We start from the raw sequence: 19,349 nt of genomic DNA on the forward strand, positions 1-19,349 counted from the left end.
TGCAAAAAGTTCGATGTAAGTGATGCTTAGTTTGCGAAAGGGAGTAAAAAAGCGGGGTAACAAGGTGGGGATAAGCGTCGCTGATAAAAAAAGAGGAAAGACCCTCTCGAATCGAAAGATGAGAAAGCGAAGGGTGAGGAACGCTGCAATCAATCAAACAAAGTTGTCCGCGAAAGGCTAAAGATCGACACGAGGTCCTTCTTCCAGGAGACACCGGAGAAGCAAGGACGTGCGACCTCTTCTGCCGTGTGATGATCCGCTTTCTTCTTTTAATCTCGAAAAAAAGGATTTTTCCTCGTTTGCAAAATATTGAGGGTCGTGCGATTGAAATTGATTAGCGTCTTATATTTGATGCTGATTTTAAATTGATTTGAAAATTTCAATCAATTTTATTTATATATATATACTGAGAAAAATGTTCTGAATGAATCAACAAAAAAGCCCAATAAGAATAGCATTTTGATGAGACATGCAGAACAGAATTTCTATGATAGAAATTCAATTTGGCCTCATCGAAATGCCATTCTTGTTGAACCTTTTGGTTGGTTTAATTAGAATTTCTCAGTGGAAACAGTGTAACTAAAAAAATTACATGCGGAAAAAAAATAAACTGTCATGATGTTATAAACATGCATTATATTGTATAAATTATCCATGGTTCATTTCCCTAAATACTAGTTGAAATTATAGTTTGACATTCTTGGAGAGAAAAAGAAGTGAAAAAAGAAACCTTAGTTAATTTATTTATTTTTTTTTTTTTTTTTTTACAAAAATAGCTGTATAAATTTACCTTGAGAATAATTCGACGTATACATGGCGAACCTTACTATGCATGGTTAATCATGAATATTGTATGGGGTTAGAAAGTCATTGGGAAAATTTTCGAGATAGGAAAAACTTACTTACTTTTTTCGGAAGGAAAAATTACTACGATAAATGTAATTTACGTATCGCTATTGTACATGCGGTTACATCACGCAATTGCGATGCAAGAAACGCCAAAGCGTCGCCGACAATCACGCCGATATTACGAACGATTAAGGATCTGGCAACCCTAACCCGAGTTAGGGCGAACGAAAGCCGGAGCTCCGCGGTCGCAAATCACAGATTCGCATCGCTCGGTTTCCCGATAGGTCACCACACTACCACCACCCACAATTCAATCACATAAATATCGAGCGCGCGCGCTGCCAGCCTTGAGATTCCATTCAATAACGAGTGGCCGTACGAACGAGACTCGGCGACGCACGACATTCTGGAAATGTGAAACTTATATCAAAAAATTCATTATATTTCAGCTTGACACGAAATATTTTTAGATGCTTGAAAATATACCGAGAAAATAATATTTAAATATCTTCGTAATTAAGATAAATAACAATAAATCTCTTTGTATCGTCACACATTAAAATTATTTTATAATATTATATATAATACTTTTTGAATTATTTATTTCTACATTCGATGACACATTATACAAGATATTTGTGAAAAATACAATAATTAAAAGATAGAAGCGCGGAAATTTACACCTTAAAATGTTTACAAAAATTTTAAATACAGAAAATCTTTAATACCTAATCATGACTAAAGCTTGTGGGAATAATAATAGAAAATAAATTATAATGAAAATGATCTGTGTCTATATATAATAATGTAAATATTCTATTTTGCAATATGAAATGTGTAATAAATGAAAAAGCAGGAAGTGGATAGGACGATGCTTTAAATCTTTATTCTCACGTATTAGCATAATAATTGCGAGACTGCTTTCCGTCTGATTTAAGCTGATTCGCAAGAGTACGCTGAACGTACTTATACGAGAAAAGAAAGCTCCGATTTAACGAGAAGCCGATCGTAGCGTCTCGAAAACGGATATGTCCGCGGTTTTTCGGCTGTTTTTGGGCTACCGGGTGGAAAAGAAGGTTACGACACAGAATTCGCCAGCTAACCCACTTGCCGACTCCCAACCGGAGATGCAACTGACATTGCAGTCGTCCTGCAGACTCACAACAGGACCGTAGAATGGGAGAGAATTTGCAGCGAAAAGAAATTGCAGGGAAACAAAATTAATGTTAGAAATTATGTGGATGTGTATTTAATTAAATACAAAAATAACCATTCGTATGATATCCGAATTAGAGTGGAAGAAAGGATTTTAATTCATGTAAAATGAATTTTACGGCGAAGGAATGATCGATCCACGCATACATTATGCATAAAAATAAATGGAAAATTTGTGTGAAAAGTAAAAATCATATATACACAAGTTTGAACATGTAGCTTTTGAATCGATTATCAAAAATAATTAAAAATGAAAAGTACAATTTAATTCTTCGACTGCGTTGCACATAAATAAAAATATAATTTTCTGCGATATATTTTTTCAGAGATTTAATCATGCAAAGTTGATATTCGAGGAACTCAGTTGCACTTGGACTTGAATCTTTTTAAATGCTGATCGTGCTAGTTGCCTTATTTTTTTCGAAATGATGTCAGGCGTTGATGAAGAAAAGCAGTTTTTCCTGCAATCGGGCGCCATATGATGATAACCTATCAGCTCAGAGATAACCATACTGCGTTTATCATCTCGGATTAATGGAATATTACAGTTTAAGAGAATTAATCGCCTTCACAACATACCCGGGAACTCCGTATGACTCTGCAAGCGAGGAATGTCACGTTCTAATTACCTATTGCACGCGAGACGTATTCCTGGAGAATAAAGAATCTCGGGGGTCTGGATATGTTTCAAATGTCAATGTAAATTCCGTGATATCAGTAATATATATAATTAGCGGTATACTTTTCATGAGACTGTGACTGTCTTGTAATTACCAATATCTAGAAGCTGATAATATAAGATGATTTTGCGATAATATCGTTTAACTCATGCTCCGATCCGATAAAATTAAGAATAATTGATTTCCGACAAATCTATCAACGCTAAAGCTATCGTGTACAAGGATAGTAATTGAAATGATCATTGCGTTAATTTAACTTGTGATTTTTCTAATTGTACAACTTGTTACCTTTTATGTGCCAAGCTTTTTTAAGTAAAATCAAATAAATTGAAAAATTGTTTAAGAATATTCTCATACGCACATTTTGATGATAATGCAGTTGATATAACGGAAACGATTTTTCGAACGATATTAATAGTCACTTTTGTCGTTAGGCGACGAAATTGCAACGCAATCAGGAAGTCATCAGACACTCTGATAAGCATGGAATGCGCTATTTGATACGAATTCAATGTATCGAATCTGTCGCGAGGAATTACGATCGTACAACATTTCTCAGAATTAGTCTCACAACATCGTCCTATATTTTAACTCAAGCTAAACGATTGCAAATTCTTTTTTTTTTTTAGATTTCTTTAACAAATTATAACTCTATAAAAACAAAAAATTTATAAATTTCGATTTTAAAAATGAAGATATGGAATATATAACGTACACAAGTTTCAATTTTTTAATTTTTTCCGTTTAATTTTTCACTTGCAATGTACGGTTGATAGTAATATATTCACTTACTACGTAAAAAAAATTCAATGACGAGTAACTACGCAGCTTGTAATAATTATCGCGATTTCACAAGTGGAAATTGTAGTTGTATTTTGCAAGTCCATATGTAATAATGAACTTCCATTCGCAACCCGATAACGGGTGCACGTGAATACGAAAATACGTAAGAATTACACAATTTTAGAGTCTTATTCGATTGGGAACATTTGTGTTTTTTATTGATACGCGTCATGGAACGAAGTTTTCTTTGACGACTCGCAACAAAGGAGAAGAGAGAGAGAAGCAAAGTAAGATTTCGAGACGTCCTCAACGACAACGACAACGACGACGACGATGATGACAACGTCGGAGGAAAAAGATTAAGACGAGCAGCGGAATCGTTATCAATGGTGTCAGGGTCCCGTTGGTTCGTTTTATCGCAGTAGCTATCCGAGTATCCGATCGAGAAAGAAAGAGAGAGCCATTCGATTGCGCTTAAAGTCGGCCGCGTGATTGTGGTGATGGTAGTTCGGTCGGTCCCCGCCTCCCATAATCCATTGTTTCAGTGGCCGTTAATTGTTATCGCTGTTATGTGACACGGTAAAAATCACATCCGATCAAAGAACGAGGTTGATACGTCTCCTCGTTGCCACTGCAGTCGATTATATCGGCATCGATAAGGAGGCGCATCATCGATATGATTGTACACACACACACATACACAAACACACACATACACAACACACACACACACACATACATATATATAACATACAATCTTTAGATTCTCGCTGAGATTCTCGTTGTTAATCAGATAGAACGAAATAACAAGAAATAAGAATAAAATGATGTATTTTTGATAGCACACAAGAATCGACTGTAAAATGCACATTTATTTTCATTTATCTAAATCTTAATATTATTCTTATCTTTTTATATTTTCCGTTAATATTATATAAAAGTTACGTGCTCACTGTTAATATTATATAATATTTCAAGAATTAATCCACGATAAATGAAATATAAAAGGCTTTTTAAATTTCATTTATTGCGGATTAACTCTTGAAATATTATATAATATTAACAGTGAACACATAACTATTATATAATATTAATAGTGAATAAAAAGGTAAGAACAACATTAGGATTTAGATTTTTGATGGAAATAAATGTGTGTGCATTTTGCAGTTGATTTATTTGATTTAAAAGCCTTTTAAATTATGTTTTAAATCTATTTGAGATTCATTTGATAAAATTCTTGAGAAATTTTTTAAAGATTTTAGAGAGCACATAATTCTAAAATATTTCTTTTTCTTTCTCCTCTCTTTCTCTTCTTTTAAATTATAGACAAGATATTTCATTTCACAAAAACCGTAAAAATTTCATTGTGTTTTCTAAAGTATTAAAAAATAGAATAGAATTGAGATAGAGGAATTATTGCCGTTAAAAAGAATTAATTAATTTATATCATAAGCATATAGAGATAATTTATACTGTAAGCGTGTAGATAATTTATATGTTGCTTTCTAGCGATCTAAAAATATATTTTACAAAAACCGCTATCTCTTGATATATACTTGCGGTACTTTCGGCTAAAATAGATTTTTACAGTGTTTCCTAGCATGCAATGCGACACGTGTAAGCGCACCTGCTCGCTTTGATGGATTATCTCGACCGATAATACGTTTATCTAATGAAAATGCGAGTCTAAGGTGCGTACCTTTGTTACATAACTGGTTACTGAATACGTTCTTGGTTTATACTAAAAAATTAATTCATTCGATTAAAAATGGAATGAGATTAATCATTACATTACATTATTTTTAATGAAATATTAAATCTTTTAAAAACTTATAACAGAATTCTAGACGTTTTTATATGCATAAAAAATTTATAAATTAAGTGAAGCATTAATTAATACTGTCTGAACATCTAAAATATTAAATCACATCACACGTATACTAATTATATATATATATATATACACGTATACTAATTATAGATGAAATGAAATGATGTAATACATATTTCTGTCCGAAAAATTATTTAGTATTTAAATTTTAAAGAAGCGAATCATTAGTATTAAATTAAATTCATTGAATTCTTTTTTACGTCATCAAGTTATATCCACATCTCCGCATTTTTAAAAATTAATTTTTTTAGTTTTCTTTTTTACTGCATAATATGTACGAACAATTCTATATAATACACAATAAAAATCCTTCTAATTATGTAACTTTTTATTGATCTTCATCGCGAGGAGAGAAATGAATTTTTTACATGTGCGGATTAGAGCTAAATTTAAATGAAAACAAATTTACATATATGTGCAATATATACAATATATATATATTTAAATAAAAAAATGAAAAATAAATAATGCACATAGGTATACTTATTTTAAAAATCTAATAAATTACTCCTTAAAAATTTACACACACATACTTACACAGATAGTCGCCTCTGCTAGCAAAAAAGTTGAATGATAACAGTTTCTGTGAATACAAAATTCGTCGATGTTGTCAGCCGATTTTTCCGTGTTCTCGATTAGCCTTTATCCTTCATCCTCTTCTAAAAAAAGCAATAATCGTCCTAGCAAGCGGGAGACACTCTCGAAATCGGCTTGCCCAAGCGGGTACTCGTTCGTAACAGTTAGGAGGATTCGACGTCGACGAGCCGGGCGTCGCGACGCCGCGTGGGCGTCGGGAGCATCCATCATGCCCAACGCGTGAATTACCACCGTTGCTCCCAACCCAACCTAAGAGATTTCCGAAGAAAGAGGTGGCGGTTGGATAGAAAGAGCGGGACGAGACTAAAGGAACAGAGAAGTCAGAGAAGGAAAGAGGCTGTCCAAACTCGACCTCGCGAGTAGTTGCCTTGCAAACGACAACGAGGAGTCCTCTCCTCATTCCTCTTCCTCTTCTTACAAGCTTTCTTTTATCCTACTTCCGTTCTTTTCGCGCGCGCGCGCGCGCGTGTATGCGTGAGAGAGAGAGAGAGAGAGAGAGAGAGAGAGAGAGAGAGAGAGAGAGAGAGAGAGTCTGGATTAAATAGAAAAAATCGATCTCTAGTTTCGGGTGAAGAAATTTAGACGCAAGTTATCCGAGTAACTGAAAAGCGACTCGATGATCGAATAAATTCCTCGTTTGAATTTGCAATTATGTTACATCACAACTCGTAATTAAGATCAACTGCATAAAAACTGTATATTTAAGAATGATTCAACTTAACAATAAACTGATTGGTCGAGACTTCTTTCAATTTACATTTAAATTTGTATTTAAAAGAAACTTATAACATACACACTTTCTCTCTCTTTCCTTTCTTTATCTCTCTCTATTTTTTCAGTTTCTCCCCTCTTTCTGTTTATAAGTTAAGAATAATTTCTGAAGGAATGACTCGTAACTTTAGCCTGGGTCAGTCACGCCAACAGTGACGAATAATGGATATTCCGTCGACGAGAGAAAGAAGAGAGAAAGAGGAATACAGAACAGTGGAAGACGCGGAAGGTCTCCCGCGATAAATTTGCGCTATATTTTTCACAGTGGAACCATCTCGTGCTTCCACGTCCTCATAACCGGCACAAATTGCGCAAAAATACTGCCACGTATAAATTGCGGCGAAATCGACGCGAGCGCGCCCACAAGTCCGGGAATTTCCCGGATCTAATTTGAGCGAAAGCCTTTCCCGTTCCTCTGCGATCACATCGTCCCTTTCCTTATATCGTATAAGTACATATCCAAAGGACAAGTCTCTAGGTACATTTTTAACCCTTCCGTTACCGTCAGGAAAGATTACTCCGAAGCGGATCTTTCTGTCGTATCTTAATCTCAACTAAGTAATTGTGTAATCTAGGTGTTTATTTTAATCTATATTTTATTCTATATTTGTTCTTTTTACTTTCGTGGACTAATGTAAACTTGAAAATTGTTGTAATTTTTACTTTATTCATATGTCGAAACGCAAGTAAGGATGTTAAGATAATATAGGTTATTTAATTATAAGTGGAAATTATTATTAAATAGATCATTTAGTTACAATTTATGATAAAATTCGTGGATAAGGTCTCAATGCATTCAGATTTTCGAGAGTTGTCGGCCTAAAGGCGAAACTTTAGAGAATAAGCAGCGATCAATTATCTGCACCTATGTCGCGGGAAACTTCTAAACTTCCCAGATTGGGATATCTACCCCGTTTTTCTATTTGTCGATATTTCAACCACGATAAAGAGATCCGAGCATGGTCTAGACTGGCCGAGTCGATAAAGGAATCTATTACCATCGAAAGAAGAAGAGGAAGGAGAAAAAGAGAGTCCAGAGATGTGCCACTGACTCTGTGGAATCTCTCAGAATTTTTCAGCTCTCTCGGCTATTACAATATAGCATTTCTTTATCTGCACGGAAATGCCACGAATATCAGAAGAGGGGTTGGACCCTCTTCTTCCCGCCGTTCGTTTTCGTTTCGAGATTGGTAGTTTTTCTCAGACTTTATTGATAGTGCATCGTCGGAATATAGCAAACGTTAATATCGACTGCCTTTTTTTCGATAGTGTCCATCGCGGTATCACGAAATTGAATTTATGATATACAGTGACGGAAGAGACGAACGGCCGCGAGTATTTCGGATTAAATCCTACGAGAGCTCGTCGCGAGACGACTGTCTTCCTCGTTCCGAGAAAGTCGATATCGCAGCGAGAAGAGACGTAGAGAGTAGAAATTGCACGCTTCAACGGAACTTCTAAATATTGCAATTTTGTTCTTGATGTTTTACTCGAAAGAGCCATTTCGTATTATTTCAAGGATTTATTTTACATTGCAAAAGATTAAAGCGGCTAAAAATACGGATTAAAGATTAACTCATTTAAGAATTTTTCTCAATAGAGGCTTTTATTTATAAATGTCTCTATTATTAAAACTGAAAAATTTTCTTAAATATTTTCTGTTCAGTATCAATTATTTCTATAACTATAATTTTACGATTCAAATTCTTATTAAATATCGAAATCTCATTTAAAAATTACGATCCTGAGATCATCCATTTCACTTAAGAAAAAGTTACTTTTTTCGTTTTAACTCATACGAAAGTATGAGTTTCAGTTTCTCACTGATTGTCGAGAAATGTCGTGTTAACATTTGGTTTAAAGAAAACGCAGTGAAAGCCATTTACATACATACTACGTGATTCGTACGATAGAAAACTGATGCGAATATGAGTTTTCCAAAAGAAGATCTTGAGGGCTCCGAATCGCGAATCGCTCGCTGCCCGCTGCGAGTCTGCGAGGCGAGACGAGACGAGGCGACCCTTCCTCGCTTTCTCCTTCTATCTCGCAGCAAGGAAATGGAGAGGAAACTGATTGGAGCTGTTAACGTAAATACGCGAATGGATGTACGCGATCGGAAATCGGGATTAGTGAATTGGCTCACTGTTTCTCCCTTATATCTCCTCCCTACGGGAGATCCTCCCTCGCTCCCTCTTTCTCATCGTCTTTGCCCCAGAAACTATCGTTTCGCTTTTCCGATCTTCGCCGCTCTATCTCGATATCTTCTTCGTTCTCTCCTTCTTCGGTTCTCTTCCGGTTCACCATCTTCACCACCGACCAAATTGAGCGCTCGTACGTCGTTCGTTGCGTTTGGTCGGCAATCTGGATTTCTGATTTGAGTGTTTGCAATTTTCGGACGGTAGAATCCACTTTATACCGTTCACACGCTCGAGACTGCCGGTCTTTGTGCGAATTAATCGAATCCTCGTTGTCGCAGTATTTTGTGCGTTTCGCAATTTGCCACTTTTGCGTTCCCTGACGAGAAGATATTGCGACGTTAACGCTATTGTCCTCCATAGCAAAGAGAAATTATCTGACGACATGAATACAAATTTTCGACGTAATCGAAAATCATTATAATATCAACATTTGCATATGTAGCAATCATAGTACTATTACTATGCTTTTGATAACTAGACGTGTGCAATATTATGTTGGAAATGCATAATTAAAATGAATAGGGAAACATGATCAAACGAAAAAAACAAATAACATTTCTTTCCATTCAATTAATGTATAAGATTTTATAAATACGTACATAGAGAAAAAGATTGACATCATTTGAGATTCAAGAATAATTACAAAGTAGAAAAATGAAAGCTCCTTTTGATGTAAAAGCAAAGTCTTGCTGCGCCAAGACTTGTAACGGATCACCTTTACGTCAGCATGAAACGAGTGCCCTGGCTAAAGTGCATACAGGTAGGCGGTGCGTGGGTGTATATGTGTGTACATATGTGTGACTATAAGCAAGTGCACACTCGATCCTTCTTCGATCGTTCGGCAAATGCTTTTTACGAAATTGGACTCGTCAATGGAATTGAATTAATGTATATCGAGAGAGAAAGAAAAATTGGGAGGGAGGGAGAGAGAGAGAGAGAGAGAGAGAGAGAGAGACACGCGCGGATTGGTGGGATGGTCTTGTTGGCAGTCTTCTTGAATGTGATCGGTTCTCGGTCACCATCTAATCACCTGAGAGCACAAACGTCGTCATCGATGTAAAACGATACCGCTTCTTTTGCGAACTGCGTTTCTCTTTTATGCTTACAACTGCTGCCAAATTTTCGACTAGCATTGACAGCATTTATTCGTAAATATGGATATATGATTATTCTTTTAAAGGATTTATTAAATCAAGTCGAGGTAGGTTGACCCATATTGTATAATAACCCATAAAATTATAGAATTCTAAAAAAATAGTAATTTAAAGCAGTCTTTTAATAAAATGTATATTCGAATTTAATTTCGTGTTAATTTTAAAATTAATATTATCAAAGTCTTGAAAAATGAATGATGCTGTTTTTTTCAGTTGATCATTACAAAAACGGATCTAATTTTTAAAGAATTTATTTTCAGTATGTAATTTAACTACATTATTAATTTATAAAGTTAATTAAATTAAACATGAATCATATTACGATCTTTTCAACAAAGAAGTCATAGATTTCAAATTTCCATTGCAATTCGTTTGTTAAATTATGTTGAGGCAAGTTCAGAACTCGAGTTCACCGTATTCTAAGAACTGACATCAAAGGAAAATCTCTATTGCCTCGCTAAAGAAATGCTTTTGTCTAATTTTAGGAAATACCCATTCAACAAAATTCATTTTATCTTCGTAAAAGAAAAGTTAAAATGTAATTAAATTAATCAGTATTCGATATAATTAAACGTAACAAGCATATGATTTACTTTGATCTTAAATATTTCGTTAAATAATTTTTTTCAGATCACATTGATTGACAGAATCTTACTTTTAAAATTAATCCTGCTAATATATAATTTTAATTTCGCTTTTCAAATTAAATATTTAAAATCAATTCTATCAAACGACAATTTCTATTTTATGTATATTCTCAGTAAAGTTAGAATAATATTATCTTGAGAGTCTGATTACAAAGTTTTTTTTTACACGATGAAAATCATCGTATGAGATAACCCACGCGCGGTCTTAGCCTGGCCGCAAACCGCAACTTTGGTATCCACGTCCTTCCGATAAGAAAGAATACTTTCAGAAGCATAAGATATACATGACAAGATAAAAACCGCGTCCGTCAAAATCGATGTAGAACTGTGTTTCCTTCCACGATTATACTATCTATAACAATTCGCTATCTGTAATTGTTTTTTGGTATGCACGAATTAAAAACTTTGTTACATTACAATACGATGATATTTCATAGGTAAAACGTTAAACAGTCAAATTGAAACAGGGATAAATATCGAATCATGCGTATATTTTTACACTTGTCTAAAAATGTATTATACTGTACGTATTTTAATTTTAATTTAGATTAATTCGTCGCATTTGAAAATTTTTCTGTTATGTGATACATATTAGTATCATTAATAGATATATTTTAAAGTTACATTTTCAACATTTTTTTCTCTCTCTCATTGTTAATCGTAGAATTTTGCGCCTGTCAAGTTTGGTACTTAAAAAAGGTACAAAGAAATTAGGCATTTCTATGATAACTCGATTTCGAACTAAAGAATCATCTTAATATATTATATTATTAATTTATAAAAAAAGATATAATATTTATTTTTATCCCACATCCTCACATTTTTTTATATCAAATTTTTATGTTCTAATTTATACTCTTTTCTATATTTGAAAATGAAATTTTTAAATGGGAATACATTAGAAAAAAAAAATCCTATTTTTGTAGCTCTCTCGTGTAATTTCTTTCGAGGATTTCCTGTTCTTTTCCGTGTGTTCAATGGTACGAAATGACGCATGCAGATCGCGAAATGTGAGTGCATGTCGAATCATTGAGCAAGCGCATCCTCGAAGCTTGGCGATCGAGACAAATCGTTCAAACCGGACCTAGTTTCTTTCTTTCCACGCGCGCATTAAGAATTAAAGCTTCCGTGCTTGTAGTTACCTAACGATTGTGATTTATTATTCAAACTGTCCCTTTCCTTGGCCAATCATCATCGCAAATTCCCTGTGACGAGTGATCGCCCGCTCGTTTCCGCCTTCCTCGTATCGGAAAGGCCATTTGCAATCTGTCGAAACCGAGATGTAATTGATTGCCGGCAAGAATGCCGTCCTCGTTTCACAACCGCGTAGTATGCACCGTAGATATTATGCACACAGACTAAAACGCGATAAGAATGCCTTTTATCAGGTTAACAAGTTTAGAGCTCTTTATCACATATTAAATTATATAAATGTCAGTAGTGCTAATAAATAATTATATTGATGAAACATAAGCGTGATCGACATCAGTTATTGATATCTTTTTTTCAGCCACATTTTTTTAAAGATCATTTCTTTTTATAATATAATAGATATATATACAACATATTAAAAAATTCATATTCTTGCTTATGTGTCATTTGCAAACTACACTTTTGCACGGACTTAAATGTTGACGACATTTTTATGATTTGCTATTTATTAAATCGTACCTAGTACTTCTATTTCAAGAGATAAGATAGTCTAACAAATTTCAAAGACACATAAAATTCGCGTTTAATGCTTTTCTTGATCGCTACCGTTGTTTGCCCATGATGCTCTATGCCCTGGGGACCTTGAATTAAAGACTTACGAGTAATCGCGCTCGACGACATCTCATCTTTCCGCTGATTTCGGCATTCCTTATCACGCGTATTCTGGCTAGTCCATGATGCGTTAACGAATATCGTACAACTACGAGAGCTCGACGAGTACACATATATACATATATACATATATATATATATATATATATATATATGTTCCATATATTGCATACGTTATACAGTCCATTCGGACGCGAGATAACCGCTCTTCTCTTGCCTCATCTAAACGACGGCCATCTTCGTCGTGTTCTCCTCGCTCTTAGTTGACGAAGGTTGTTTCCGCACGGTTTATAGAGATTTCGAACGAAAGTGCTGGACTTTATCGGCAACTGAGAATCGCAGTCGGAATTCGAAGAGAGAGAACACTCGTTCAACAGTCTCTCTCTTACCTTATGTAAGATCGACAAAGTGATCTCTATCTTAAAACTCAGTCGAGCAATCTCGACAGAACATCTCCTTCTCTAAAGAACATCTAGTTACATTATGAATACAAATGATAAATTTAATTAAACGCTAATCGACTGTGAAAAGCTCTGGTTGTAGCTCTGCATATATAATTCTAATTAATATCAGAAGAATCGCGGCGGTGTTACTCGACGTTGAATACAATATTTTATCTGATTTTCAGCTTTTTTAGTTTTTATTAAAATCTTGAAACTTTCTAGGTATTAATAAATTAAAATTTTAGATTTTATTTAGATAATACAAAAAGATTTACAAAGAGATTTTTCTAAACATATTATCGTCTTAAATATCTCTGCCAAAGATTCGCCCTTAAATATGTGTAAGATAATTACGCATTATAGCAAAATTATTTCACACAAATGGATAACGTTGCTTTCTTGTAAATATTTCGATAAATTAAATTGTTCTTTGTATCATAACGAGATGGAATTGCTTTATAAAACGTTACAATTTTACGTATCTGTCAGCGTAATCCCTCGCAAAAGCTCGGATGGAAAAATCAGAACGGTGGCGCCGAAAATGTCTCCATCTCCGAAGCATAGCACCGATAAAGGCGGGTAGATGATGGGGTTATAAACTCCCGCCGTATAGTCCGCGATTGCACGACTGAAATGGCTGATCGTCTCATCGAAGGGGTAGTCTGTCCCTCGAGCGCGAGTCTCTCACGCGGGGGTTAAAGGCGAAAGGAGTCTGGCGCTGGCGATCGTAAAAGTATCCCGTCGGCGCGATACCCCCCGACAGCTTTTCCAACTTGTCGATAAATACTTTCGTCTTTCCGGATATTCAGAAGTCCGGCGAGACGATCGGTCAAGTTTTGAAAAGAGTGTTGGGCAATAAAGGCGGGCAAGTACTAAGCCGTGATAAAAATAACGAGGAGCTTAGATTTATATTGCGGAACTCATTTGTGACCAACTACTAATTCGATGAGTTTATCAAAACCAGCCGGAAAACCAGCACGGTGAAACAAAGGGAAGGATTCGTGCCGGTCTGTTAAGCTTTATTCTGTCTGTTATATGATCATTCGGACTGCAGTATTATGTCGGATCAACAACACAAGCGTAACTTATATGCTACGTATCATCCGATGGATGTGGGTCTCTTTTTTCGCGGATTGATATTGAAAGGGACATGTTGTGGGTGGAAGCAACGAACGCGATATGCGTCATGAAGGCGAGCTATTTCTTTCTGGCAGTAAAGAATACATCGCTTACATTTCCACGTTATAAATTTTTGGATGTTAAAGCGTCCGGTGCACATGTCAGACGTCCAAGTAAATTGAACGTAACAGCTGGATGATAAATATCTTTCAATTTTATGACTTGCCAAAATGTCATAAAGCATTATAAAAATTAAGTATTCATACATAGATGGATCTTATAGATATACTCGTATGTATATCAACGAATACAACAAAAGTATTTCTTATTAAAAATTATTCTAATAAAAAAGATATATTTACGATTTGGCAAAAAAATCTTTGTGCTCGATGATGATATCGTTCGAAAAAAATCGGTTTTTTATGATTATTTCTGTCCACATTTAAAGGCTAACAATCTGCGACTCTGTTTTAGAAGGGCGACTTAACGAAACGATAAAACGTCGTGGCGCGAGTTTAAGAAACTTCTTCGAAGTACTTCGCGTCAACTTCCGCCTGTCTCGTTCGCGATATAACGGCCGTTTTAAAGAAGCCATTTTTATTTATCACGCCGTCTTCCGCGTGTATGTATTTCGTCTGAAAGCATCCTTCGACGCGCGCTCGTCTCGCCGACTCCTACATCGGAAGATGAAGACGAAAGAAAATTGTTATCGCTTCGCGACACGGATATTCACGTATTACAGTAGAAGCTTTCCGAAATTTGTCGGAAGATCCGGCTCCTATAGCTGATTCAATTTGCCTAATGAAGAAGGCAGGAGGGACAACGGAAAACTGTATAAAGCGCGGCTTCTATGATTCACTTCTCACGAATTGATTTTTTCGTGATTTGTCCTGCATTCTTGTACTTCTTTACGTATATTATCGTACGCGGGTACGAAAAGATAGAAACTATGATATATATATATCAAACAAGGTAGTTTTTATAATTTATGCAGAAAAGCGCTTATAAGTTTGCAGTGGAAAAATTCGGACGATCAGGAAAAAATTCAGACACGATCTTAATCGATTTACAGATGTATTATTGTTACGATACTGTCTTATAGCATTAAAATTGCTTTTTTATTATTCTACAATACAGAGATTAGTCGATTATATTTTATTAATTTTCATTTGCAAAACAATGTAAGATAACGAAATCAATTATCTAGTTTACGATAAAAAAATTGTTTTAACAATTTTAATTGTTTTGAAATATAATATTTTTACCCGCTGAACGAATCCGAATTTTTCAAAATTTGCTGATACGTCACAATTTTGAAAAAAATGACGCCAAGAAAGAAAAAGATAATTGTGAAAATTTTTATAACATTAAGTACAATAAATTTTGTTTTTAATTTTCTTAATTCCACAAAGGTGTCAACTTTTAGCTTTTGCATTTTGTTTTATGTCGATATGATCTTTCGTTTTATTTTTCGAGATATAGCAATTTTAAAAGAACTCTTTTTCATGTAATACAAAGGCACTTTATTTTATTTTAATGTTATGGAAAGTAATTAATAATATAATCGTATCCTACTAAATAAAAAAGCGACGAAATTACAATGTGATTATATTTACATTGTTACGTCTCGAAAACGAAAAATCACATCGAAACAAAATGCATTTTAAAAATTACTTTCGTAGCATTAATGAAATTTAGAAAAAAATTTGCTACCAGTACTTAACGTCACGAAAATCTTCAAAAATTGTCATTGTCATTTTTCTCGAAATTGTGACGTGAAATTTAAAAAACGGATTTGCATTCAACATGCACTTAAAATACTATTACGGGAAACGATTACGTTCGCACAGGCAATAATATCAAAATGTAAATTAGCAGACTAGTGAATTATATATTTACTAACAAGACATTCTCTCTCTTTCTCTCTCTCTCGCGTAGTTATTTTATTGTACAAATCACGTTATTCTTTGTTTACAGAATTCTATACGTCACAACTTGTCGCTGCACAGTAGGTTCATGCGGGTACAGAATGAAGGAACCGGCAAAAGTTCCTGGTGGATGATCAATCGCGACGCCAAGCCGGGTAAATCCGCCCGTCGTAGGTAAGTCCAGATTGTCGGCAATTTGCCTCTCTTTCCGTTTTTTTATTTCTCTTGACCTCGAACTGTCAAGAGTACCGTGTGTATTGTGTTTGTGGCGCAGAGCTACTACTATGGAGAGCACCGGCAGTCTAGAGAAACGACGTGGCCGCTCGAAGAAGATCGCCGAGGCTCTGAGGAACGGCGGGCTGCTGGCCGAACCAACGTCCAGTCCCAGCAGCAGCGTCGGAGAAGGTCTGGACCTGTTTCCGGATAGTCCCCTGCCACCTGCCAGCGGATTCCAGCTTTCCTCTGACTTCCGGTACGATAGAGCTTTAATATTTTTCTTTGAAAAAATAAATTATCTGGAGACACGCACACACACACACGGTAGTATCTCGGCGCTAAGACAAGCCCAGCGACGTGATGGCGCGAGAGCGGCCGTGTTCCTTTACGTGAGCCGGCGAATTGCGGGCGACCGAGATTAAAATTTACAAAACATGAAGATTTACAGTCGAAAAACTGTTTCAAATTATATGTTCGTTTTTAATGGAATGTCATAACAGTTGATATGAATCGAGTGATATCAAAACTGACCAAATCGATCTCTTTTTAATTTCGAGAGAATTTGAAGTTTGCAGATATTAGCTACAGAAAAATAGTGAATTTAATCGTTTGGCAATATATGATCAAACGTATAGTATAGTATATAGTTAGATATATTACTATATAAATGTATACATGCGTGGCGCATGCATACATTTGTATTATAAAGAGATCTTTATTATACACATGCAAAATTAGAAAGATATTAGTTACAAATTTCGAGAAGAAATTTAAAGCGTCTTCTTCAGATTAAGTAATTAATTATTTGTGTTATTCAAGTCCTCGCGCCTCGAGTAACGCTTCCTCCTGTGGCCGATTGAGTCCTATCCCAGCGGTTCTCGGGGAACCAGATTGGACACCAACCTACGCGTCTTCTTATAGTCCCGATCAACAATTAGGTACATATCTAACAATGATTTCACCTTCTTCTCTGCTTTTCATCTTTCTTTGCTTTCTTGATTGGTTTTAGGATTTGTCTTTAATATATATTATAAAAATCTAGTTCATATCCATCTCACATATATCTAATAAAACGATTAATACGTGCATCGTATTTGATAGCAGATACGATCCTAGCAGGCAACTTGGCCGATACAATGAAACTGGAACCCTACCAAATGTACCAGACATCACCGTCGGCCGGTCACCAACAGCAAACGGGCCCGCCGCCACCTTATTACGAAGCGCAGTATCAGAGAAATAACGGCCTACGCACCTCGTCATCCGCATCTTATGGCCTGCCACCTACTCCGCAATCGGCCAATCAGCAAAGATGTCCGATTCACGGTCTGCAGCCGTGCGCCTGTCAAATGGTGAGTCTAAAATTTTTGGCGAATTTTTCGCGCGAGGATACCACAACTCTCCCACAAAGGAGGACGTCAGCGTTTTTATGTTGCGCATGTTCGGCCTGGCAATGTTGCAAAATCAATAAGGATCGCGATGTATGTTTTACACAAATACATACACAAACGTACAAAGTGTACTCTGTAACATCTATACGTGGCTTATAGAAAAAGACCCTCAATGACGTGTTAATCATGACGACCGAAAAGCTGAATCAATATCACTTTTCAAAATTAATTATTTCTTAAGATCAATCGTGACCTAATCGGAAAATTAATATCGAAGGAGCCGAGGAATCTTTTCTTTATAGAAACTGAGCTCGTTATTTTCCACGAGGCCGATATTTTCACAACAATATTTTTGTTGTCTTGTGTGAAAAGATTTGCGATGGTGCGAGAGATGGAAGCTTATTTACATTTTATTATTGAAACTGGCTTAAAAAAGCATCATACGCTTATGGAATTGTATTGGAACGTATTTTCGATAACGGCACAAATACAAACACATTCGAGCTAAATTCAGAACAACCTGCCTAATTGTTTAATTCATGAGATTAAATTTGCTAAGATTAAATTATGCAAAAATTTACTTACTTTTATTTATATTAATCGTTTTATCGCGCGCGCTACGCGATATATTTATTGTACCTGTATTAACAAAGTTCATGTATTTATCCTAGAATAGATTAAAATATGAAATCTTCAATTTCCCTGGATTCGTTACGTTTTTAATAAAATTCCAGAAAAATGTAAAGAATAAGACGACTAATATAGAAAACTAATATTTGTATAAGGAAAAAGATAAATAATACTATATTTCACAATATACAGTTTCAGAAATATAGTTATACAAATATATTTATATTTTATTTATAAATCATTATTAATCAATAACATTTGTATTTATGTAACAAGTTACATAACAAATTGTATACAAATACAGATCGTCGCGATCACGCTTTTGTCTTCATTGCACTCTCTTTTCATCAATTCACAAATTAGAACCTGAGTCCCGGCATGTCACCGTCCGGCATGTCACCGTCGTATCAGCAGAGCGAGCCTAGTCCTACGACGCTGGGCAGCAATCAACAGCAAACGCTACAATACATGATTCAGACGCAACAGCGTCAACAGCAGCAGCAGCAGCAGCAGCAGCAGCAGCAGCAGCAGCAGCAGCAGCAGCAACAGCAGCAGCAGCAGCAGCAGCAACAACAACAACAACAGCAACAGCCACATCAGCCACAACATCAGCCAGCACAAACTGGACCAGCTGGTCCCAGTCCACCTAACACGCCGACACCCTGCCCTGCCACAGCCAGCACCATGATGGGCCAGCTGATGGGTGCGCTCAATCATTCCGCCCTCGATGACCTTAACATCAACATCGAGGCAATGCACGGCGGCTTCGACTGCAACGTTGAGGAAGTAAGTCTGATTATGCTCCGCCCGTTACTACTGATTTTATCAGACCTACATCTGTTATTACATGAGAAAAATATGATATTGTATTAACAGCATTATTTTAATTGAAAAATAATCTTGTCAATTCAATAACAGTATTAATGAAACAAATAAAATTTTATTGAAACAAGAGCATTTGTTTCATTAATAGTATGATTGAATTAACAAATTTTATTTGTAATTAAAATATT

The 19,349-nt window shown here is 35.5% G+C and overlaps 1 protein-coding gene across 4 annotated transcripts in view; it reads left to right on the forward strand.

Annotated features, from left to right (window-relative positions):
* Positions 1 to 19,349, forward strand: part of foxo (forkhead box, sub-group O) — a 176,102-nt gene that overhangs the window by 102,049 nt on the left and 54,704 nt on the right. For 3 of the 4 annotated variants that reach the window (XR_015546182.1, XR_015546181.1, XM_087409569.1), the window contains exons 2-6: positions 16,149 to 16,273; positions 16,374 to 16,571; positions 17,135 to 17,253; positions 17,417 to 17,667; positions 18,700 to 19,122. Coding sequence is in view for 1 of the 4 variants with exons in the window: in XM_087409569.1 (XP_087265695.1) it covers positions 16,149 to 16,273; positions 16,374 to 16,571; positions 17,135 to 17,253; positions 17,417 to 17,667; positions 18,700 to 19,122 (1,116 nt within the window). In the remaining 3 variants the exon portion in view is untranslated. The remainder of the gene's footprint in view (positions 1 to 16,148; positions 16,274 to 16,373; positions 16,572 to 17,134; positions 17,254 to 17,416; positions 17,668 to 18,699; positions 19,123 to 19,349) is intronic. The other variant, XR_015546183.1, reaches the window with a different exon arrangement.

Source organism: Acromyrmex echinatior, chromosome 9, assembly GCF_024713525.1.
Source record: "Acromyrmex echinatior isolate Ae372 chromosome 9, ASM2471352v2, whole genome shotgun sequence".
Classification (NCBI taxonomy): Eukaryota; Metazoa; Arthropoda; class Insecta; order Hymenoptera; family Formicidae; genus Acromyrmex; species Acromyrmex echinatior.